The sequence below is a fragment of the Amblyomma mixtum genome, chromosome 2 (genome assembly GCF_055824585.1).
Source record: "Amblyomma mixtum isolate Tamu chromosome 2, ASM5582458v1, whole genome shotgun sequence".
In the NCBI taxonomy this organism is placed as follows: Eukaryota; Metazoa; Arthropoda; class Arachnida; order Ixodida; family Ixodidae; genus Amblyomma; species Amblyomma mixtum.
This window is the reverse complement of record NC_143013.1, coordinates 41937502-41955490: the sequence shown is the minus strand read 5'-3', so window position 1 is coordinate 41955490 and position 17989 is coordinate 41937502. Positions and strand designations below refer to the sequence as shown.

General features: G+C 48.3%; 1 protein-coding gene across 3 annotated transcripts in view; it reads left to right on the top strand.

The window, feature by feature from the left end:
- LOC149359118 (cell adhesion molecule Dscam1-like) overlaps positions 1-17989 on the top strand; it is a 128697-nt gene that overhangs the window by 97928 nt on the left and 12780 nt on the right. For 2 of the 3 annotated variants that reach the window (XM_089571352.1, XM_089571349.1), the window contains exons 4-9: positions 3134-3310; positions 15065-15209; positions 16914-17062; positions 17168-17299; positions 17419-17583; positions 17841-17911. In XM_089571352.1, the coding sequence (XP_089427478.1) occupies positions 3134-3310; positions 15065-15209; positions 16914-17062; positions 17168-17299; positions 17419-17583; positions 17841-17911 (839 nt within the window). The remainder of the gene's footprint in view (positions 1-3133; positions 3311-15064; positions 15210-16913; positions 17063-17167; positions 17300-17418; positions 17584-17840; positions 17912-17989) is intronic. The other variant, XM_089571351.1, reaches the window with a different exon arrangement.

Sequence of the window (17989 nt, the reverse complement as noted above, 5' to 3'; positions counted from 1 at the left end):
TATTTTGTAGTGTTGATCAATTTAGAATATTACTGAATATGTTATCGTTTTTTTTTTTTTAAAGATAACTGATTAGATAACTGATATATATATATATATATATATATATATATATATATATATATATATATATATATATATATATATATATATATATATATATATATATATATATATATATATATATATTTTAAGGGCGCCGATTTTCAGTACTCACGGGGGTTTCATACAGCTTTAAAGACTACGAATAGCTACCCTTGATTTCCTGCATTCAGGTCCTTGCCCCCATTTTCATGCCTATGTGCCCTCATACGTCGGGGCACAGCGCGCAATCCTTGTTCGTGCTCTGGCAACCGCTATCTCCACCGCTGCTGCTGCCGTCAAACATTAGAAAAAGAAGAAACCAAAGGGCGCATTACAAGCGCCACCGCGTATATCGCTCCTGCGGCCCGAACCCGCAGGGAAACAGGGAGCGCGGAAACGGGCAGCGATAAATCAGTTTCCGCAGCCACCTCCTCCCCCTCCTCCTTCCTCATCCCAGGAGTGCAGTTGAAAGCTCGCGGCGTCCATGCCGGGCTTCCAAATCGAAAGCACTCTACGGCCGCGCCACACAGCCAAGCCACGGTGTCGCCGCCGAGGCGCACGTCCCACGGCCCCCGTGACAGGGGCGCAGCGTATCGCACGCCACACCGCCGGGAGAGCCCGCGTCTGGCGACAGCCAAACCCTGCACCAGGGCTGCCCCGAAGAGATATTTCCCAGGGGATGCATTGTCGCCGGCCAGACGCACGTCGTCAGCTCGAAAGTTTGGGAACGTGGCAAATGCCGGCACCTGTCACGGCTAGTTTGGTGCGCGAGGATTTAAAACTGATTTTGATGGGTGCTACATATTGAGATCTAGAACTGTGCGGTGAGGGGCTAGTTCTCATAAAGCTACATATTGCTTAGTTTCGGAACTTGGTAGCGACACCATTAGCTCTTGCTAGGTGGAGGACAAAAAAAAAGGGTGAAAAAAAAAAAGCTGGTAACAGACAGGCCAGTCTATATCACCCGTATTTCGAAAGGCCTAGAAAACATAATATTAGTACGCGTAGAAAAACTGGTTTGAAAACAGTTTAATGCACGGCTACCAGCATATGGTTTCCGCTGAGGATATCTACCAGCAGTGTTAACTCAGAAATGGTTTAATATCTAACATGTTGAAAGTTGCAGCCTTACACTCTGTATTTTTGTCACTTAAAGTAAGGCCTTCGACTCTATGAACTTCACAATTTGTAAAATAACCTGAGAATTTATGGAGTGCCTGGAATAGCTCCAGCGCCGGTAAAAAATTACTTTTGATCGGAAGCAATATGTTGGCGTCGGGAATAAAATTTCATTCTTCGAAACATTTTGTTCCGTGGAGCCGTAAGGCAGTCTGTTGGAAATATTTCTTTTTATGTCTATATCAATGATATTATTCAGCTCACACTAATGTTTGTTATGTGTTATATGCCGATGATGCTAGCCTGTTTGTTTCTCGTCGTGATGTATAGTAAGTGGATGCAAAAGCGGATACTGAGCTGACAAAGCTTCGTGACTGGCCCAACTGTAAGGATCTTAGAATCAACACAAATAAATCTAGTCATATTATCTAATCTTAGAAACAGGCAGGCTGCTGTAAATAATCAGCACTCGATAACGTTGATATTGACGTTGTTAACAAACGTAACACCCTTGGCGTGACATTCGCGGCTGACATAACACGGCCCCGTCGTATTGGCTCATTACACAAATCACTCTCATCAGCTGTTGTGCACTAGCCTGGTGACGTTATTACTTCCCTGAAAAAGAAAATGTTCAGATTTGCAATGCAGGATTTACCTTGCATTTAAACTACTGTTCGGTCGTTTCGGGCTCAACACAGTTGCAAATATGAACGCAATTTCACTTCTGCAGAAAAAAGCCCTTCGGTATACCGCTAGTATATCATACTTCCACTCTGCAAGAGAGTTGCCCGCCAAGTACAACATGATAAAAATGAAAAACCATTTACAATTTTGCTTAACGCACACTTCATTTTTTATTTTATGATAACCTGGGTACATTCATTAAGAGTACTACAGAATTAAATTAAAAATAAAGTGAACCTCGCGATCGCAACCAACATACGGGGCTTGCGCCATACAGGATTACATCGTGGGATTGTCGAGTTTTAACGTCCCGAGTACTCAAGCTATGAAAGATGCCGTAGTGGAGGGCTCCGGATCAATTTAGGCCGACTGGGATTATTTAACGAGCGCTGACATCACGTGGCACATGGCGTTTCTGTATTTCGTCTCCATCGAAATACGGCCGTTGCGGCCTGGATCGAACCCGTGACCTTGGGATCAGCACTCGAAATCCAAAGCCACGGAGCCACCGCGGCGAGCGCTTGTACCACACAGCAGTACTGCCTATCTTTTGCAGTCACTAAAATACCTGCTTTTGTTTCTGCTAAATGAATACGAAAAGAGGATCTGTTTTGAAATCACTATTTTTTTTATAAAGCCGGAAAAGTACCGACGTACAACACCTGTCTTTTATCGTGGTACTCAAGCAATTGCTTTTGTGTCATCATCTAATTGCATATGTACACTTCGTATCAAGTACCGTCTCAGTCACTTTTAGGTGCCGATATTGATGTGTACATGATCCACGCATTCAAGTGTTTTAAAGGTATGCAAGCGCTTATCGTGAAATTGTGCATTATCTCCTGATATTATCTTTTCATTTTTTGGTGCCGGTGGGAGTTCCTTCGATAGTGATTGATAATATATGCAAATGTATCATGTATTTTGTTTGATAGCTCTTTTTTAGATGAGTGATCCTACGTTACTGGGATATTTGTAACCACTGCTGCCTTGTATGGGCCCGTAGACGAACCAAGCTGCCATGAAAGAGCGTTTTCGTCTGGGGACCCTCAACCTCCCGCTAGAAATAAAATCACATCCATGGATGTCAGTTGTAAAGCTTGTATTGATATGGTTTCCTGGAGCCTCTTGAGTGGAGTAGAAGTTTAATAGCGTGTTTTGCACAAACGCGCTTCTCCGTCCAGCTTATACATCTGCCGCATTTCGTTGTCTGAAATGTCTCCTTTTCCCACCGTGCGCGCAGTGTCCGACGAGGTGGAGCTGCGTCCCGTGCCGCTAGGTGGCGCCAGGGTGTCGCTGCTGGCTAACGGGACCCTAGTCATCCGCGAGGTACGCAAGGAAGACGCCGGCAGGTACCGCTGCGTCGCCTCCAACGGACTTGGACAGGACCTCGAGGGGACGCTCACCCTGTCACTCCACGGTGAGTGCTCTTTCCGCCTGCGTCGCTGTCACGTGGTCGGTGCTCTTAGCCGTGCTCTAGCCTGCAAAGCGGCTATCCAAGGGCCGTATACCGGCGGGGGCGTGAAAGAGCTTTCGTACGGGACCCATAAAAGCGAGACATGCTTTCTTCCAATTATGCTCTTTGTAACTCGAAGGCGTTCAACTAAAACTGAAGTAACTCAGTGTAGTAAAGAAGAACTCATTAGAATCCACAGAAATGCAAGGAAAGCCAATTGACAATTTAAACAGTGCGTTATGTATATTTGCAATGATTTTGTACAGCAGCTATTTATCCTGATTTGTTCATGATATTTGTGTAACGTCCTATTAGGTGTGACCTGTTTGTGTGTGCAACAGTATATGCAATACGTTTATGTACAAGTGTCAAATGTTGCGTTTTTTTTTATCTTTTGTGATTACAGCTGGGAGGCACAATTCATTCTTTTGTTTCTAAGATGCGTATTGTATCTGTACCGCTGTGAGCTGTGTAGGGTCAGAGGCCTCGTCAGGCACCATTAGCCTTTAGCTTCTGTCCCTGCACCAGGCTCTGTGTTTCGTCTGATGCTGAAATAAATAAATAAATAAATAAATAAATAAATAAATAAAAAAGCCAGTGAATTAAAGAAAAAATCAGCTGAAAATTCTATCTGCCCAGCGCGGTGTTAGTGCGCTCCGTTTCACACGAGCGTATAAAAGTACTTCAAAAGAGGAGCTGTGTAGAGCATCGAGCTTGAAACAGCTTCAGTTGTGAAGAGATTTTGGCGACGGCGAAACTTGGGGAAGCGAATATTGTCGAGAATTCAAAATTTACGAGTAATACTGAAAGCGCTTGGAAAGGTTCGGTCACTTTTCTGTTTTCGTGGAATGTGCCAGACGGCAGCATGCATGTCCGAAGAGTACATCCCGGGTAAAAAGCGAATATTGTACTGTCGCTTTTCTTCGTAGCTGGGCCCCAAAAGAAAAAAAAAAGTAGGCAGAACCCGCGGAGCAAGCATATGCACTGCACACTCCCGATAACAGCTGCGTTCGGAGCTACGCCGTTCTCTTCGCCCTAGTACCGTGTTACGAAACCAAACTTGCGCCGGGCGCAATTTTGCTGGGCTTCGCACAGGCAAGAAAAAACATAGAATTGAAGGCAGCGGCCCGTCGAAATCTTGCAAAACTTAAACCCGACTGCGGTAGCGAATCCTTTTCAAAGCTAGAGCCTGGAAAATATGCTTACGTAAGCGCCATATGCGTAGACCAACCGCAGAACTTACCGCGAAACTCTCTTAAGCCACAGTGGACATAAAAGGGATCGTGAGCATTTCATAACCTAAGTTCGGAGCTTGAAGTTACTTGCCCTTATGTGTCGTACTTGATAGACACTAGGAACAGTTTTGCTATGCGTTCTGTTTCAGTCTTTCAGAGGCTTTGTGTAACGCTCTAGCCCTTTGTGTATGTTGTTCCAGTGAGCAGAAGCAGTGAAAGCTGTTTTTCCCTTAGTTGTGAACACTAGTGCACCGTAGGGTACTTCCGAAGAGCTGCGTCTTTAGTCACTGACTGTGCACACCTGATGTAGAAAGCTACTGATGGCGTGCTTCAGTAATGCGTCCTTTTTTTATAATCACTCCGCGTTGTTTATGCTGCATGTTAACAAAAGCATGCAGCGGCGTTGAACTAAGGGTGGGCGCCGGAAAATCAAGGCCATGTGCACATAACTCTTGACTCGTAAGAACGGCAGGTGATTGGCTAGTGCTTGTGTACAAACTTGAACGGGATAGCCAACAATAGGAATGCCACAGCGGCAGCCAATCGGGAGCCGCAGACGGAGTGTTTAAATAGCTGTTGTGATGGCTCTACCGATGCACTGTATGGTGACAGCACTATAAACAAGACGAAGCGCGCTGACGTTGGCATGAAGTCGGCTACAAGTGCGAGCCTTTCGCGTTGTATCTTTCAACGGGCGATGTAGACAGCTTAATTTTTCAAAAAGAAAGAGCTCTCAGGCTTCTATTTTACAATATTTCACAGATGGCGCTGCAGCGTGCGCTAGCAGTGCTTATGAACGGAAACTTACGTGAAATACTATATGTGAAAGCCTTCTTTAAAGGTGCAGTGAAGAAGAATCTGAACTCGTCTTTTTGTTGCGGGAACTCAACCTACACGTTCCGAGCATTCTTAGAAACTGCGATTTATTGCCCTGTGTGGCCGATTTCCCTAATTAAATCAGATTAACGTCCGGCTCCCGCCTTTTTTTTTTAATTCTCCGTGTACGGTGGGCGGAGTCGACCAACGCGTGGAGTGCCTTTCAGCCAGCTCCGCGGAGGCTTGTCGCTCTGCCATCGGCGGAGTAATACGTAGTAATCCGTAGTAGCAAATAGTTCGCACGTATTTTTATTTCTCCAGGCTTATTTTGCAGCTATATTATCTGCGAATGAAACTATTTATTCACGGAAACCTAAAAAACAAAATAAAGCGAAAGCAAAGCCTCCACGGAGCTGGCTGAAAGGCACTCCACGCGTTGGTCGACTCCGCCCACCGTACGGGGAGAATTAAAAAAAAAAAAAGGCGGGAGCCGGACGTTAATCCGATTTAATTAGGGAAATCGGCCACACAGGGCAATAAGTCAGAAGTTTCTAAGAATGCTCGGAACGTGTAGATCGAGTTCCCGCGGCAAAAAGACGAGTTCAGATTCCACTACACTGCACGCGCCACAAAAAGGTACTCGCAGACACACAGTCACAGGTCGCCGGCGTTCCAAAACCCCGGTTGAAACAGCAGCAATGCGGAAATGCGCGGCACAGTGGGTATGCCACAGAGAGTGCTTTGGCAAGCAGGGCTGACGTGGTATGCAACTCTTTTTTTCACCGCTAGAAAAAGAATAAACGACCGAAACCGCGCGTCACTCCACTCGCCAAACAGGCGACGCTGCTACTCGGTGTGACTGCAACACGAAATGGCCTCGGCTCGTACGCCGGGAGAGAAAAAAAGAAAAAAAAAAGCCCTTGTGAAAGCGTCGGCATCCCTCTGTCCGGCTCTCGGCTTCTCAGCCACACGTACGACCGCGCCGGGCTCTCGACTCGAGCATGCAGCGGTGTGCTGCCCGGTGAAGCACTGCTTCTGAGGAGGAGAACGAGGGTACGTCGTACTAGCTACGTGAGGCGACCAGAGGACAAAAGTAGCAAGAGAGGGCATTCCGAAGACGTTCACGCGTTTTACGCGCGCATGCGGCGTCTGGCTCGAATCCAAGAGGCCCTCCTCCCTCAGCCGAACTTCTGAGAAGCACGTTCGCGGCAGGCGGCCACTGACTCTCGGTGTGGAGACGCCGTGCAAGGACAGCGCTCACTCGTTGTGTTACGCTCTGCTCCCGAGCCGGGCACCAATGCACCGGCTCAGAGGCGTTTCTCGCTCTTTCCGGCTTCGCTGGCGTCTCGAGGAAGAAGTAGCGCTCAAGAAGTCGGGGAGGATTCCGCGAAATGCGACGATAAATGCGAAGGGAGGTGCAAGGCCGATGACACATAGCGCAGATTAGGACCTGCGAGGGCGAACATTCGTTACTATAATTGTATCAGGAGTAAGCAGGCAAGCCGTGTTTGGTGAGGTTGTACTCGCGGGAAAAGTCGGCAGATTTTAATGAAGTCCTATATTTGCATGGCGAACCTCTTAAAACCAGTCCGGTGTAGTATCAGTTGCTAGAGTATCTTGCCAAACTTTAAAAGCGTACGCCAGTTGATGAGACACGTTAAATCGGGACACTGCGTTAAATGACGAAACAAAGGTAGACAGTTGCAGGCTAAGTGTGCTTTATTATTGAAATACGCTTCATGTGGCTTGCATTAAAATTTAGTTGTAAGTCTGCGCGTGTCCTGTCTTCACCCCTCCTTCGCTTTGTTTCTCGGGTAAGTTTAGCATCCTGACAAAACTACTTTCTGAATGCTGAAGTACAAGAGGAAGAAGATACTAACCGATTTACTTGAATTTAAAATAAACGACCGAACGTAAACACTGTGCGACAGTTCGGCACACGTGAAGGTTGGACTCGGCATCTTCGATCGCCCAGCTGAAAATACATTTTTGCCTGACTCAAGTTTGTTGTAAGGAAATAATTAATCATTAGCATCCACACAAGTGTGTGCGCACGGCTACAAAGCAAAGGCACTTCGTAGTCGAAGAAAAATTCTTCCTGGTCCGGGGATCGAACGCGGGACCATCGCCTAACCGGGGCAGCTGTTCTACAAACTAATCTAACCAGCATGACTAGCAGGCTGAATTGACCAACAAGTCCAAGTGGGAACGGTGTTAGTTCAGTATTCGTCCAGCTTATAATGCCTCCAACTACATCGAAACGGAAACCAATATCCCCGTTACATTACTTCTTTCACGTTTATATCTTTTCGCTGCATTAAAAGAAAAAGATGGCTTTCTAAGTACATCAGGTATCACACCTCTTAGATGTCACTCTTTTTTTCTCCATTTAACAACATCCTAAAAAAAAAAGGATAATAATGCGGTGGCTCAGCGGTTATGGTGCTCGGCTGCCGACCCGAAAGACGCGGGTTCGATCCCGGCCACGGCGGCTGGAATTTCTTTGGAGGAGAAATTCTAGAGGCCCGTGTGCTGTGCGATGTCAGTGCACGTTAAAGATCCCCAGGTGGTCGAAATTTCCGGAGCCCTCCACTACGGCGTCTCTCATAGCCTTAGTCGCTTTGGGACGTTAAACCCCGTAAACCAACCAACCAAAATTGGCCCTTCAATTAGAACCACTCTTGAGAAATTTAACAATGAAAACGAGATACCCCAGGCTCTTAACGCTCTTGTGAGCTTCTCTGCATCCTCGCGCTCGACCATCCGTTTACGATGCGTTCACTGCGGACTGCATATACCCAAAGCGCTGTTTACGGCGCTCCCCACAATGCGACTGCGCTTATCGAAGGACGTCCGAGGGCTCAACTCCAGCTGCCTGCCCCATTTTTCGTTCCTCTTATCGTCGATTACGGCCGTGTTCCTCCGCCGGTGCTCCGCGTTGTCGGATCGCTGGCACTGATCCAGCAGCCTTGATAGCTGCCCAGTGGAAAAAAAAGGATTGTCTGCTTCGCTTATCTGTGCGACCTTTATAAACCGGTCATTCCCACACTTCGTCCGCCTTTCTTGCCGAAGGCTGCCGGTGTATGAGCAAGATACGCGCTTACTACTTTGGGTGGGCGCAAATAGCAGCATGACCGCTGAGTACCGACTACAGCTGCCTACTGCAAGGTCCTTGTGTGGAAAATCGATATTCAAAGAGGCAGTGAGACGTTGCTGCCTGCCTTCGTTTTGTGTCTTTCCAGTTTTCTGCTTCTGCTGCGTTAGCTTGGCTTTTCTTGTATCGCTGAAGGTGCATTATTGCCACTAGTTGGTATTAAAGAAATTATTGGCAGCGCGTCTAACCTCGTTATAGGAAAGTCGGTGCGAAACCGCTCAGAATGATAACGTACTACAGTCGAGCTTCGTATAAGCCGTGTGCAGCTCCTTCCGTGGACGTTCAATATTCCACGGTTACTTTCACTCACACACAAAAAGAAATGATTGTTGTGCAAGGAACTACGCTTTCGGTAGAGTCAGTCTGCCTAAGGGCTGTTCTCCTCAACGCCGGTTTATTGCTCACCTTCTCACGAGAAGAGAGGGAAAGCCACGCAGAAACAAGAAACACAAAGAAACAACAGTTTAGACAGAGGTGTGCCTGCAGGTGATCCTTTAAACTACGCTCGGAATACTTTTGCAAGATGCATGGCCCGGAGTTTGCGCACCGCTCTGTCGAAAGCATTTTGTATATACCCCCAAAACGCTGCGCTTTTGACACGTGTTTACCTGATGGACTTGATCTTTCCTGCAAGGCAAGCAACCTGTAATTTTGACCGCTACTTCAAAGAGGAGAAGTAGATTTGACAAAGAAAAGTATAGGCCCCCTGAGTACGGACGCTTGATTCCCCGCCAGCATATGCGGGCCGCTTTGCATACCCGTCGTTGCACGCAACGCAGCCTCTGTCGACGGATGGCTGCTGGAACCCCACCCTGCGTCGAGCGGACGCTCTCCAGAGCGCGGGGCCGTGCGCGTGGCGATCAAGAGCATCGATTTTCGCTCCCTTCCTTATCGCTTCGCTTTTTTTCTTGCCCCTTATTCCTTCATCTTCTTCTCCTTCGCTCGCGTCTTGACATTCTCGGGCCTTCGGGAATAATGGCCTCCGCGCGAGACGCCCATCGCATGGTTTCTCGGCTGCTAACGGCTTGAGCACGCTCCGTGGAGAAGCCTGCTTGCCGCCCGCCTATATGGGCTCACGTGTTCGCTCTTATTATGTACGCCGCGGAAAGTCCTGCAAATAACGACCGCGGTGTTACGGTGCAGCGACGGGTCAAGCTGCACGACGACGCTCTCTTAAGGTTACCGTGCTTTGCCCGCTCGCTAGGAGGAAGTTGGAATTCAGACAATGCTGCTGCAAATAAAATTCCGGAGGTCTTACATTTGCCTCGCCTTCGAATTGATACGCGCGAAATATCGTCGAATTGGTGCTTTACATCAAGCTTATATTTCTAGGGATCGTAAATTCTCTGACGCCAAGGCTATTAAAGGACTTAGCTCGCCAAAAGTCACCAGATGTAGCCCCGTCATTGACGTCATGACCAAGGAAAGTCTCGGTTTTTATCGTTTCATGGGGCTTCGGACACGGTCCAAGCGATATGTCGAATCGCAACGCCATGCTCAGCGGCCGTATTGTGTAATGGTTTGTTCAGTTTTTTTTTGTTTTTGTTTTGGTCCTCTTTCATAGGTTTTGTCCGCCATGGCCAACGTCACCGGCAAGTAGCGCGACCAATGGCAGATGACAGAAAGGAAAACGACATAAAACATTACAGAATACGGCCATCTGATCCATGTTAATACAACGTTTCTTCTTTTTGCAGTCAGAACCTGCTCACCTTTGGTCATTGGTCCGAGCGCAGCCACAGCGCTGCTGTCGTCAGAACCCAGCAATAGGCAATGGGCATGATAAGAACAGGACAGGATCGGAGAGAAAGAATCTTTCTTCTATGCCGGTACTGCTGTCGCCTCGAGACGCGAGCAGTTTACACGACTTTTCCTTGTTGAAATCTCGCTTCTTGCTTTCGAACAGCCAAGAGAACTGAAGTCGCTGTACGGGCCTCTATTAAGAAAAAGAAGAAAAAAAAAAGGGAGATTGTCGCTCGAGTACAGACTTTGAATAAGTTTACCTGCAGCTTCAATACCTCGCCGTGTACGCTGGTCATCGTTGCAGTTGACATACATTGCCAGCCTTCGTTAGGCATCCTGTTAGCGTGCGCAAGACGGTGGCTGCCCGGTTTCACTGCGAGAACTTCCACGGGCAAGGAAGAGGTACTGCAGCGAATCCACGCGCGGTCCTGCCTTCAGGCTCTTCCCGAGCAGCGTGCTCCTTTATCCGAAATCTTTCTACCCGTACACAGGGCACGTCGCCTTTCGTGTGCAAAGGCGCAAACGCAATTTAAAGTGCGCCGTGCTGCAGTAACCAAAACAGCAAACAGAGTGTCTCGAAAGAGGGCAAGAACGAAAAAAGAAAGGTTGGGGCGACGGCGCAGCGCGCAGGGAAGGGGAGGGGCAGGCGGAGAGGAGGCGACAAAGTTAAGACCGCGGTCGATCCTCTTTTCTTGAGCTCAGCCGGGAACGACGCAAGCCAGAAAATGCTGATCAAAGACGACGACCCCTCGCCCGCTTCTCTGCACCCTTACCCAGCCTCTTACCGCCAACCATAATACAAAGGGAAAAAAAAAGCAAGCAAAATTTTGAGAACGATCAAGCCCGCACGCGCGCTTCTGCGGCCATCGAGAAGCCGGCGATGATGCGTCTTCTCGTCGTTTATGGTCACGGTCCTCTAAAATCGCTGTGCGTGCAGGGGACGGAATGGGGAGAGGGAGAGGGTGGGGCTTTTTGTTCGCGATCACGTTCGATTCGGAGCGCAGTTAAAAAGGCCCGGCTGCGGCAAATGCCTCGTTACGTTCACTGCGTCCTCCTTAAAAAGAGCGTTACATTCGTCGCAGACTGAGCGAAGTCGCCCTATCTGGCTGTCCGGGGCAGTTCACTCGCGAAGGGAATTTCCGTACTTGAGCTGAGTATCTTCACTTGGTAGGGTGGTTCGAGTACTTGGTATTTTTGTAAAAGACGGTGAACAATGATCTTGACTAGGGAGGCGGTTAGACTGCATCTGCTGCACTTCAGCAACGTAAAAAACAGATTCGAAAGCCTAAATGTCATTTAGAGCTCTACCAGTCGGCCTTATTTGCATGTAATACATCCAAAACTAGAAAACTGAATTCTACTTTAGCATTTTCTTTTCGATGGAGGTGACCGATATAAAATGCCCCTTTGTCTGGAAAGAACGACAACCGTTTGTTCGCCACTATTGCAACCGAACCACACCACTCTCGCTGACATCAGTTCTTGCGTGACATTGCACAGCACCTGGCAGAAAGGGACGGTATGTTTCCTCATTCTTCACCCAAACGCGGAAATAGGGGCGATCAGAAACAGCCACCACTTGTATGTGTAACATGTTCCTGCTATTGGTGGTTGGTAAGTGTGCGTTAGTCGACGACGGTCAGCAAATGCTGAATACTTGAACCACTAGCTGTCTTCCTTTGTTACTTGCTTTAACTCTGCTGTCGTTGCAAGTGTTACGTGTTGCATTAGTACTTTGGCCGTCGGTGCAAGGTGTCTCGTAAACGGTCGAGCAAGGCTTCCTGGCTCTGCTTCTTGCTCAAAAATGCCGGACAAACGCATTTTTCAGCTGGAAATTGTTTATGAACGCAATTTTTCGTATATTGTGAGATTTTATCATAACAATCAATATATACTCCGATCCCCCTTGGGACGCCTGTAGTCCTCTGCTCTTATTATAAAAAACACACTCCATCAGTTTTCTGTGGGGGCCAGCGCAGGGCAAACTTCAAAATTAATATTTGGCTACGGATCGGGAGGTTAGAACCATTGTCATCAATGAGTTCTTAAAGTTATCTTACAAAATTCCGCAGTTGCCTCGCAATCAAAAGTGATGTGCAGGAAAACGTGACTTGGCGTCAGGTGAGCAGTTTAACTTTACAGCTTCATTGTTTGAAATCACCACACAGTATCTGTGGTGACTTTGCGTTTCATTTCGTAGTGACTGCTGTGACTTTTATTGCTTCTTGCAGGTGGCCCATTCACCATCCCGATCCCCACTTTCACTCCGAACCTCTCCTCTCCCCCTCCTCTCAAAGTTTGCTTCCCGTGAATGATCACGCATGTTTGTGTGAGTGTGTGAGCAGTAATGAATTGCCTGTGCGCTTGTGCCCAAGTCTACGTGATATAAGTGTGTGTGTGCATGTTCTTACAGTCCTCATACGTGATTTCGCGCTGTGCGATCATGTTTTGTTGCCTGTCTGACGATTTTTGTTCCTTCAAAAAAGAAAAACATTATGACAACAGCAACGACTCGCCTGCTCTTCGGTCAACCATCACCTTTATTCTTCAACAAGGCGCCAGGATTTTCTTTTTATTTTACAATTGTTAGGATCGTGGAAGTGTAAAAAATTGAAATATCATTTTCAGCATATCTTTGTTGCAAGGCTTTCTCGAGTGCGGTTATATTGTGCACAGTGAACAACAGTAAGTGCAAGTGTTCTGACGCAATGGGACCCTTATGCGCGTTTGTTGAAGTTGGAAGAAAAATGCAGGGATAGAAACTTCCGATCTGAGGGTCAAACTCTCAATCAATGAGATGTCACGCACAGCATGCTGCACTCAGGTAGGACAGGTAGTTGAGTTACTTGGAAGCAGCAGCGCACATACACACACAAGGACTAAAGAAAATAGGAACGCAAGCACAAACTCAACCACAAGTTGAATTAGCCTTTAACTTATCCTTACAGTGAACAACACATGTGACGACGGAGAAGAGGACAGCGCTTGTCATTGCCCGCTTCCTTTTGTCCATCGCCTCTGCGCTGTTTATTGCGAGAATTGTACTCGTGAAAACGTTTATCTGTTCTGTGGGGAAAAAAAAAAAAAAAGAAACACAGAGAGAAAAGCAGAATCGGGGTAACAAAAATAGGCGAGGAATGGTGACGTCTTCTGTTATTCCCCCTGGCGCTCTTTCCTGAAGGCATTTTGAAAAGAGAAACGACAATAGAAAACAAAAATGTAGATATCGCACCGGAGCATGCAGGGTGCGCTCCAGTGCAGTGCAGAGGCCTCCCTCGAGTAGCTTCCTGTTTGAGCCGGTGAAGCCCGAACGTATCCCGATTATTCAGGCGGGCAGGAAGCGTCCAATCAGCTCCGCGCGTGCCCGCGTCAAGGAACTGCTGCGGTGCCCCCCCCCCCCCCCCTTCTCCTCCTCTTTGGCCGTTGTTGCCGAGGGCGACGGGTCAATCAGGGGACGCAGTCTGGCGTGCTGCTGGGGCGAGATCTCCAAGAGGCGGGGGGGGGGGGGGGGGGGGGGGGGCAGATTTGAAAGAAACTGGCAGCTCCTTCCAGTAGGTCTCCATTGTGCTGCGTTTCCTCTCGGCGCGTCGCAAAGGTCCAGAGTTGGGGGTCCGCCTGGCGGTGATGTTGTGGAGACCGTTAGTAGGGTACACGAGGTTTTGTAACGAGAGTTCCTTGCGAGCAGCCTGTTAGTACACCGACAGAGACCATCCCTTTAAAGGAGTATAGACATAAAATTTTAGTTGCGTGTTTTCTTCTTTCAAATAATGCGTTAAACATAAGGATACGTGAACCAGCGCGTGGTATTCGCTTACGAGCACTAAATAATTTATGACTGGATTTTTTTTTACGCTGTTGCGGTTTCGGTTTTACCAACCGAATGACGGCTGTGATGGGTAGTTGGTGGTTAGGTCACGTGAGGCGCGAAAAAAACTGCAATGACAGCAAACTACGTACCAGCGGTTATAGTGCGGTTTCTTCTATGCCTCAGAGAACCTAAAGAGACATTAGACTATAAATTAATTAGCAGTTGTAGGTGAACACTACGGGATGCTCCATGTATAATAATGTCTAACGCATCACCCGAAAGAAAAAAATAGGCAAGCAAAAATTTGGTGTCTATGCTCCTTTAAGGGCACGCATCTTGCTCCGAGGCAGCCTTGCCTAATGGGTCGGTAACTTTACATAACTCTACGTTTTGTAAGGAATGCGAACTTTCTAATTCATCTGCGAATTCGTTTCCTGTCGATTGAAAAAGTACGGATGTAGTCTGTCTGTTTACGATCTACACATATTTATTGCTGCGCATACCAAAGGTGTAATACAACAGCGCCACGACAGGACGAGCGGGGAAGTAGACTAGAATACCCCTAAATGGAACATTTTCTTCATCAAGACAAGTGACCACGTTACCTGCTTCGCGAAAGTGCCAGAGTATATGCCAGTGCTTACACCAATTGTCTTTGACTGGTGCGCATAGTTTTTTGCGCGTAAGCAGACTCCGCGTTCTGTACACAGAGAGGTTTGAGTGATTTGCTCGCCGACATCTTCTTAAGGTGGAAGCGGTGGTCTAGTTTGTGATGTGCCTGCATTATTGGCAGAGCAGAAAGGTAAAGCACGAGCCAACAAGCGGCAAAGTTAGCGCTTTGTTGTCGTTCTGCGTTGACATTCAGGCTATCGACTTGGTCACGTGACGCACGATGTCGTCTTGTTCGTTCGCTTACGTGTGGACATTTCACCGCGTGCTTGTTCCCGTCCGCGCATGCGCAGTTCCTGCCCGCTTCGAGCAGAAGTTCAGCGTGGAGAGCGTGCGGCGCGGCGACACGGCCATCCTGCGCTGCGAGGCGCTCGGGGACAGCCCCATGGGCGTCACCTGGCACCGCAACGAGGACCCGCTCCCGCTGGACTCGCCCAGGTGTGCATTCTGCTACTGCTACTGCTGCTGCCAGGCACTGCAACAAATAACTATTCGCAGGCGCAATATAAAACTTTGAGGGCCTCAAAGGCCACATCGGCTGTAGTTTCACATTTGGGTAAGACGCAGAAGACGAAGCTATTCCAGCGTATGGGATAGGCCGACGCGGGCGCTAGGCATCTCTGCCTGCCGCTTGAAGTAGTTTTTACACATATAGAGGCTGGACAGTATTAAAAAGAAAGGTTTGGTTTGTGGGGTTTAACGTCCCAAAGCGACTAAGGCAATGAGAGACGCCGTAGTGGAGGGCTCCGTAAATTTCGACCACCTGGGGTTCTTTGACGCGCACTGACATCGCGCAGTACACGAGCCTCTAGAATTTCTCCTCCAAAGAAATTCAGCCGCCGCGGCCGGGGTCGAACCCGCGTCTTTTTGGGCCAGCAGCCGAGCACCATAACCACTGAGCCACCGCGGCGGCTAAAAAAAAAAGAAGCTTCTGCTCTTCCGTGTTTCGGTTGGGTGTGCCTTTAATCTTTTTTTCTTTCTTCATAGCAATGGACCTTCTTGCTGTTTCCGGTGACAGGTGTGTTAAAGGGACACTGAGGAGAAATTGAAGTTGGCTTGTATCGACAGAATACCAGCTCTTGATTACAAAAACGCCACTCATACTGACAACAAAGCTCTTGTAACGTAGAAAAGAGCAAGAATCAAAATACAGGTATCGCCGCCACAGGCCAAACTCGCAAGTACAAGCGTGATGACGTCATAGGACAAAGCAGTGTTGCTAGAACCAATGGTTCTAGCAACTCTAGGACCCGAGAAGCCACAAATCCCTGAGGCGCAGCCAATGCATGCGCAAATCTTCTTGACGTCGCCAGATGGCGCCACGTGCCTGGCAGCTACGCGCGCTCCTGAAGCATCAGGACCAATCAGCGCCTGTTTTCCGGCGGTAGGCGGGCTCCCGGTATCCGCTAGTGGTAACAAGGTACACGGTATGCTAAAGGTGTCTATTTGCGAGAACTTCGTTGACGACTTCGAGAACGAGATCCATCGTAACGCTGGCAAAACGGCAGTGCAAACGTAATCGAAGCGACTGTAGCGACGGCCGCAATAGCCGATAGATGCCTTCAACGTGCGGCCGGCAGTAGCTTTCTTTTCGGCTGCTGCTAGGCCGCACTGCTGGCCGCCAGAAATCACGGAGTCTGCGGTACGTCATGCGCACGTCATGTTTCACGTCACTTAGTCCTGTGTCGTCATAGGAGAATCCCAAGTTTGAATCAAAGCGGCGGGAAAAACTTTTTCAACTTCGAATCCAAATTTCTTAGAAATAAATGCATCTTTCGCTGCCGGCCAAGTGGCAACAAATCCATGACATGCCGAACTATCGGATTTTACTGTAAAAAAAAAATATTAATAGTGCTCTCCTCAGTGTCCCTTTAATATAGAGTCGATTTTTTTGCACTATTTCTGAAGTGATTAGACTCATCTCTAGCTCAGTTTCACAATTTAACTTCACTGCGACTAGCATTGCGCTCCTCACGAACGACACTGGACTGTGTGAGTGAGCAAGATACGACTATAAATGTCAATATATTTAGCTTGCGCCCTGTGTAAGTAAATGGGCGAACAACACAGCCGTGCCGTTGGAGGCGGGCGAATCGCGGTGCAAATAGCCTGAAGGCGCACTCTTCCGGCCTCGTTTGCCAGACTGCAGGTGTTCGAAAGCGTGACCGACCGGGGCACGGCCTCCGAGCTGCACGTGCAGGGCGCCGAGCGGTCGGACAATGGCCTCTTCAGCTGCCTCGCCAAGAACGGCTTCGGCTCGGATAGGCGCAGCATCAAGCTGGTCGTCCTCGGTGAGCTATATATACCACTGACCGATTGATTGATTGATTGATTGATTGATTGATTGATTGATTGATTGATTTGCCGCCTGCCTGTTTGCGCATTTAATTTTCCAGAGGTACCGGCGGCGCCGTTCGACGTCAAAGTCGAGCAGACGTGGAGCCGTTCCTCGAGCGTCAGGTGGAACGCCCCGTACAGCGGCAACAGTCCCGTTTCCAAGTACATCGTGCAATACTGGAAGGACCATGGTGAGAATGGCTCCGCTTTTAGAGCGAATTTTACTGAAACGGAAGTGGTCGGCAACTTCCGAGGCGGCCAAAAGCGTGTCACCCTAAAGCGTATTCGTTCTGGCGTCTAAACTGCGCAGGCGCAGCCCACCGGTTAGAAGAAGCCATCGTGGTAGCTCCGCAGACGTCAACTCTTCTGCGAGAGCTGCAGCCCGGCACATCGTACATCGTTCGAGTGCTGGCCGAGAACACCGTCGGAAGGGGGTCTCCGTCGGAAAGCCAGAAGTTCCAGACCAAAGAGGAAGGTGCGTCACTTCCTGAGACTACTCGAGGGTCAAGAGACGGAAACAGACCTGTTGTCGCACTTACAGCTAGAAACTTCCTAACTCTCTTTCTTATGAAAGCAGGGAAAGCTACTAAAGGCATCTTCTTCAATTTTATGCAGGAAATAAGTTCCGAACAGCGTGCTACTGTTTCGTCTAAGAAGTTTTGCAAGTAGCGACTCTAGTTAATAGATCAGAGAGCCTAAGAGCAGTGCTCTTCAAGCATTTTTCTATTACAGAACCAAGCGGCGCTCCGACTGATGTTGCTGCGGAATCTAGAGGACCAACCCTGCTTCGAATTAAGTGGAAGGTACGCACGGTCATTTGTGGCATACGTGGCAGAGTTACGCGAGAGGTCATTCGGAACAACCTACAGTGAAATCCTGCC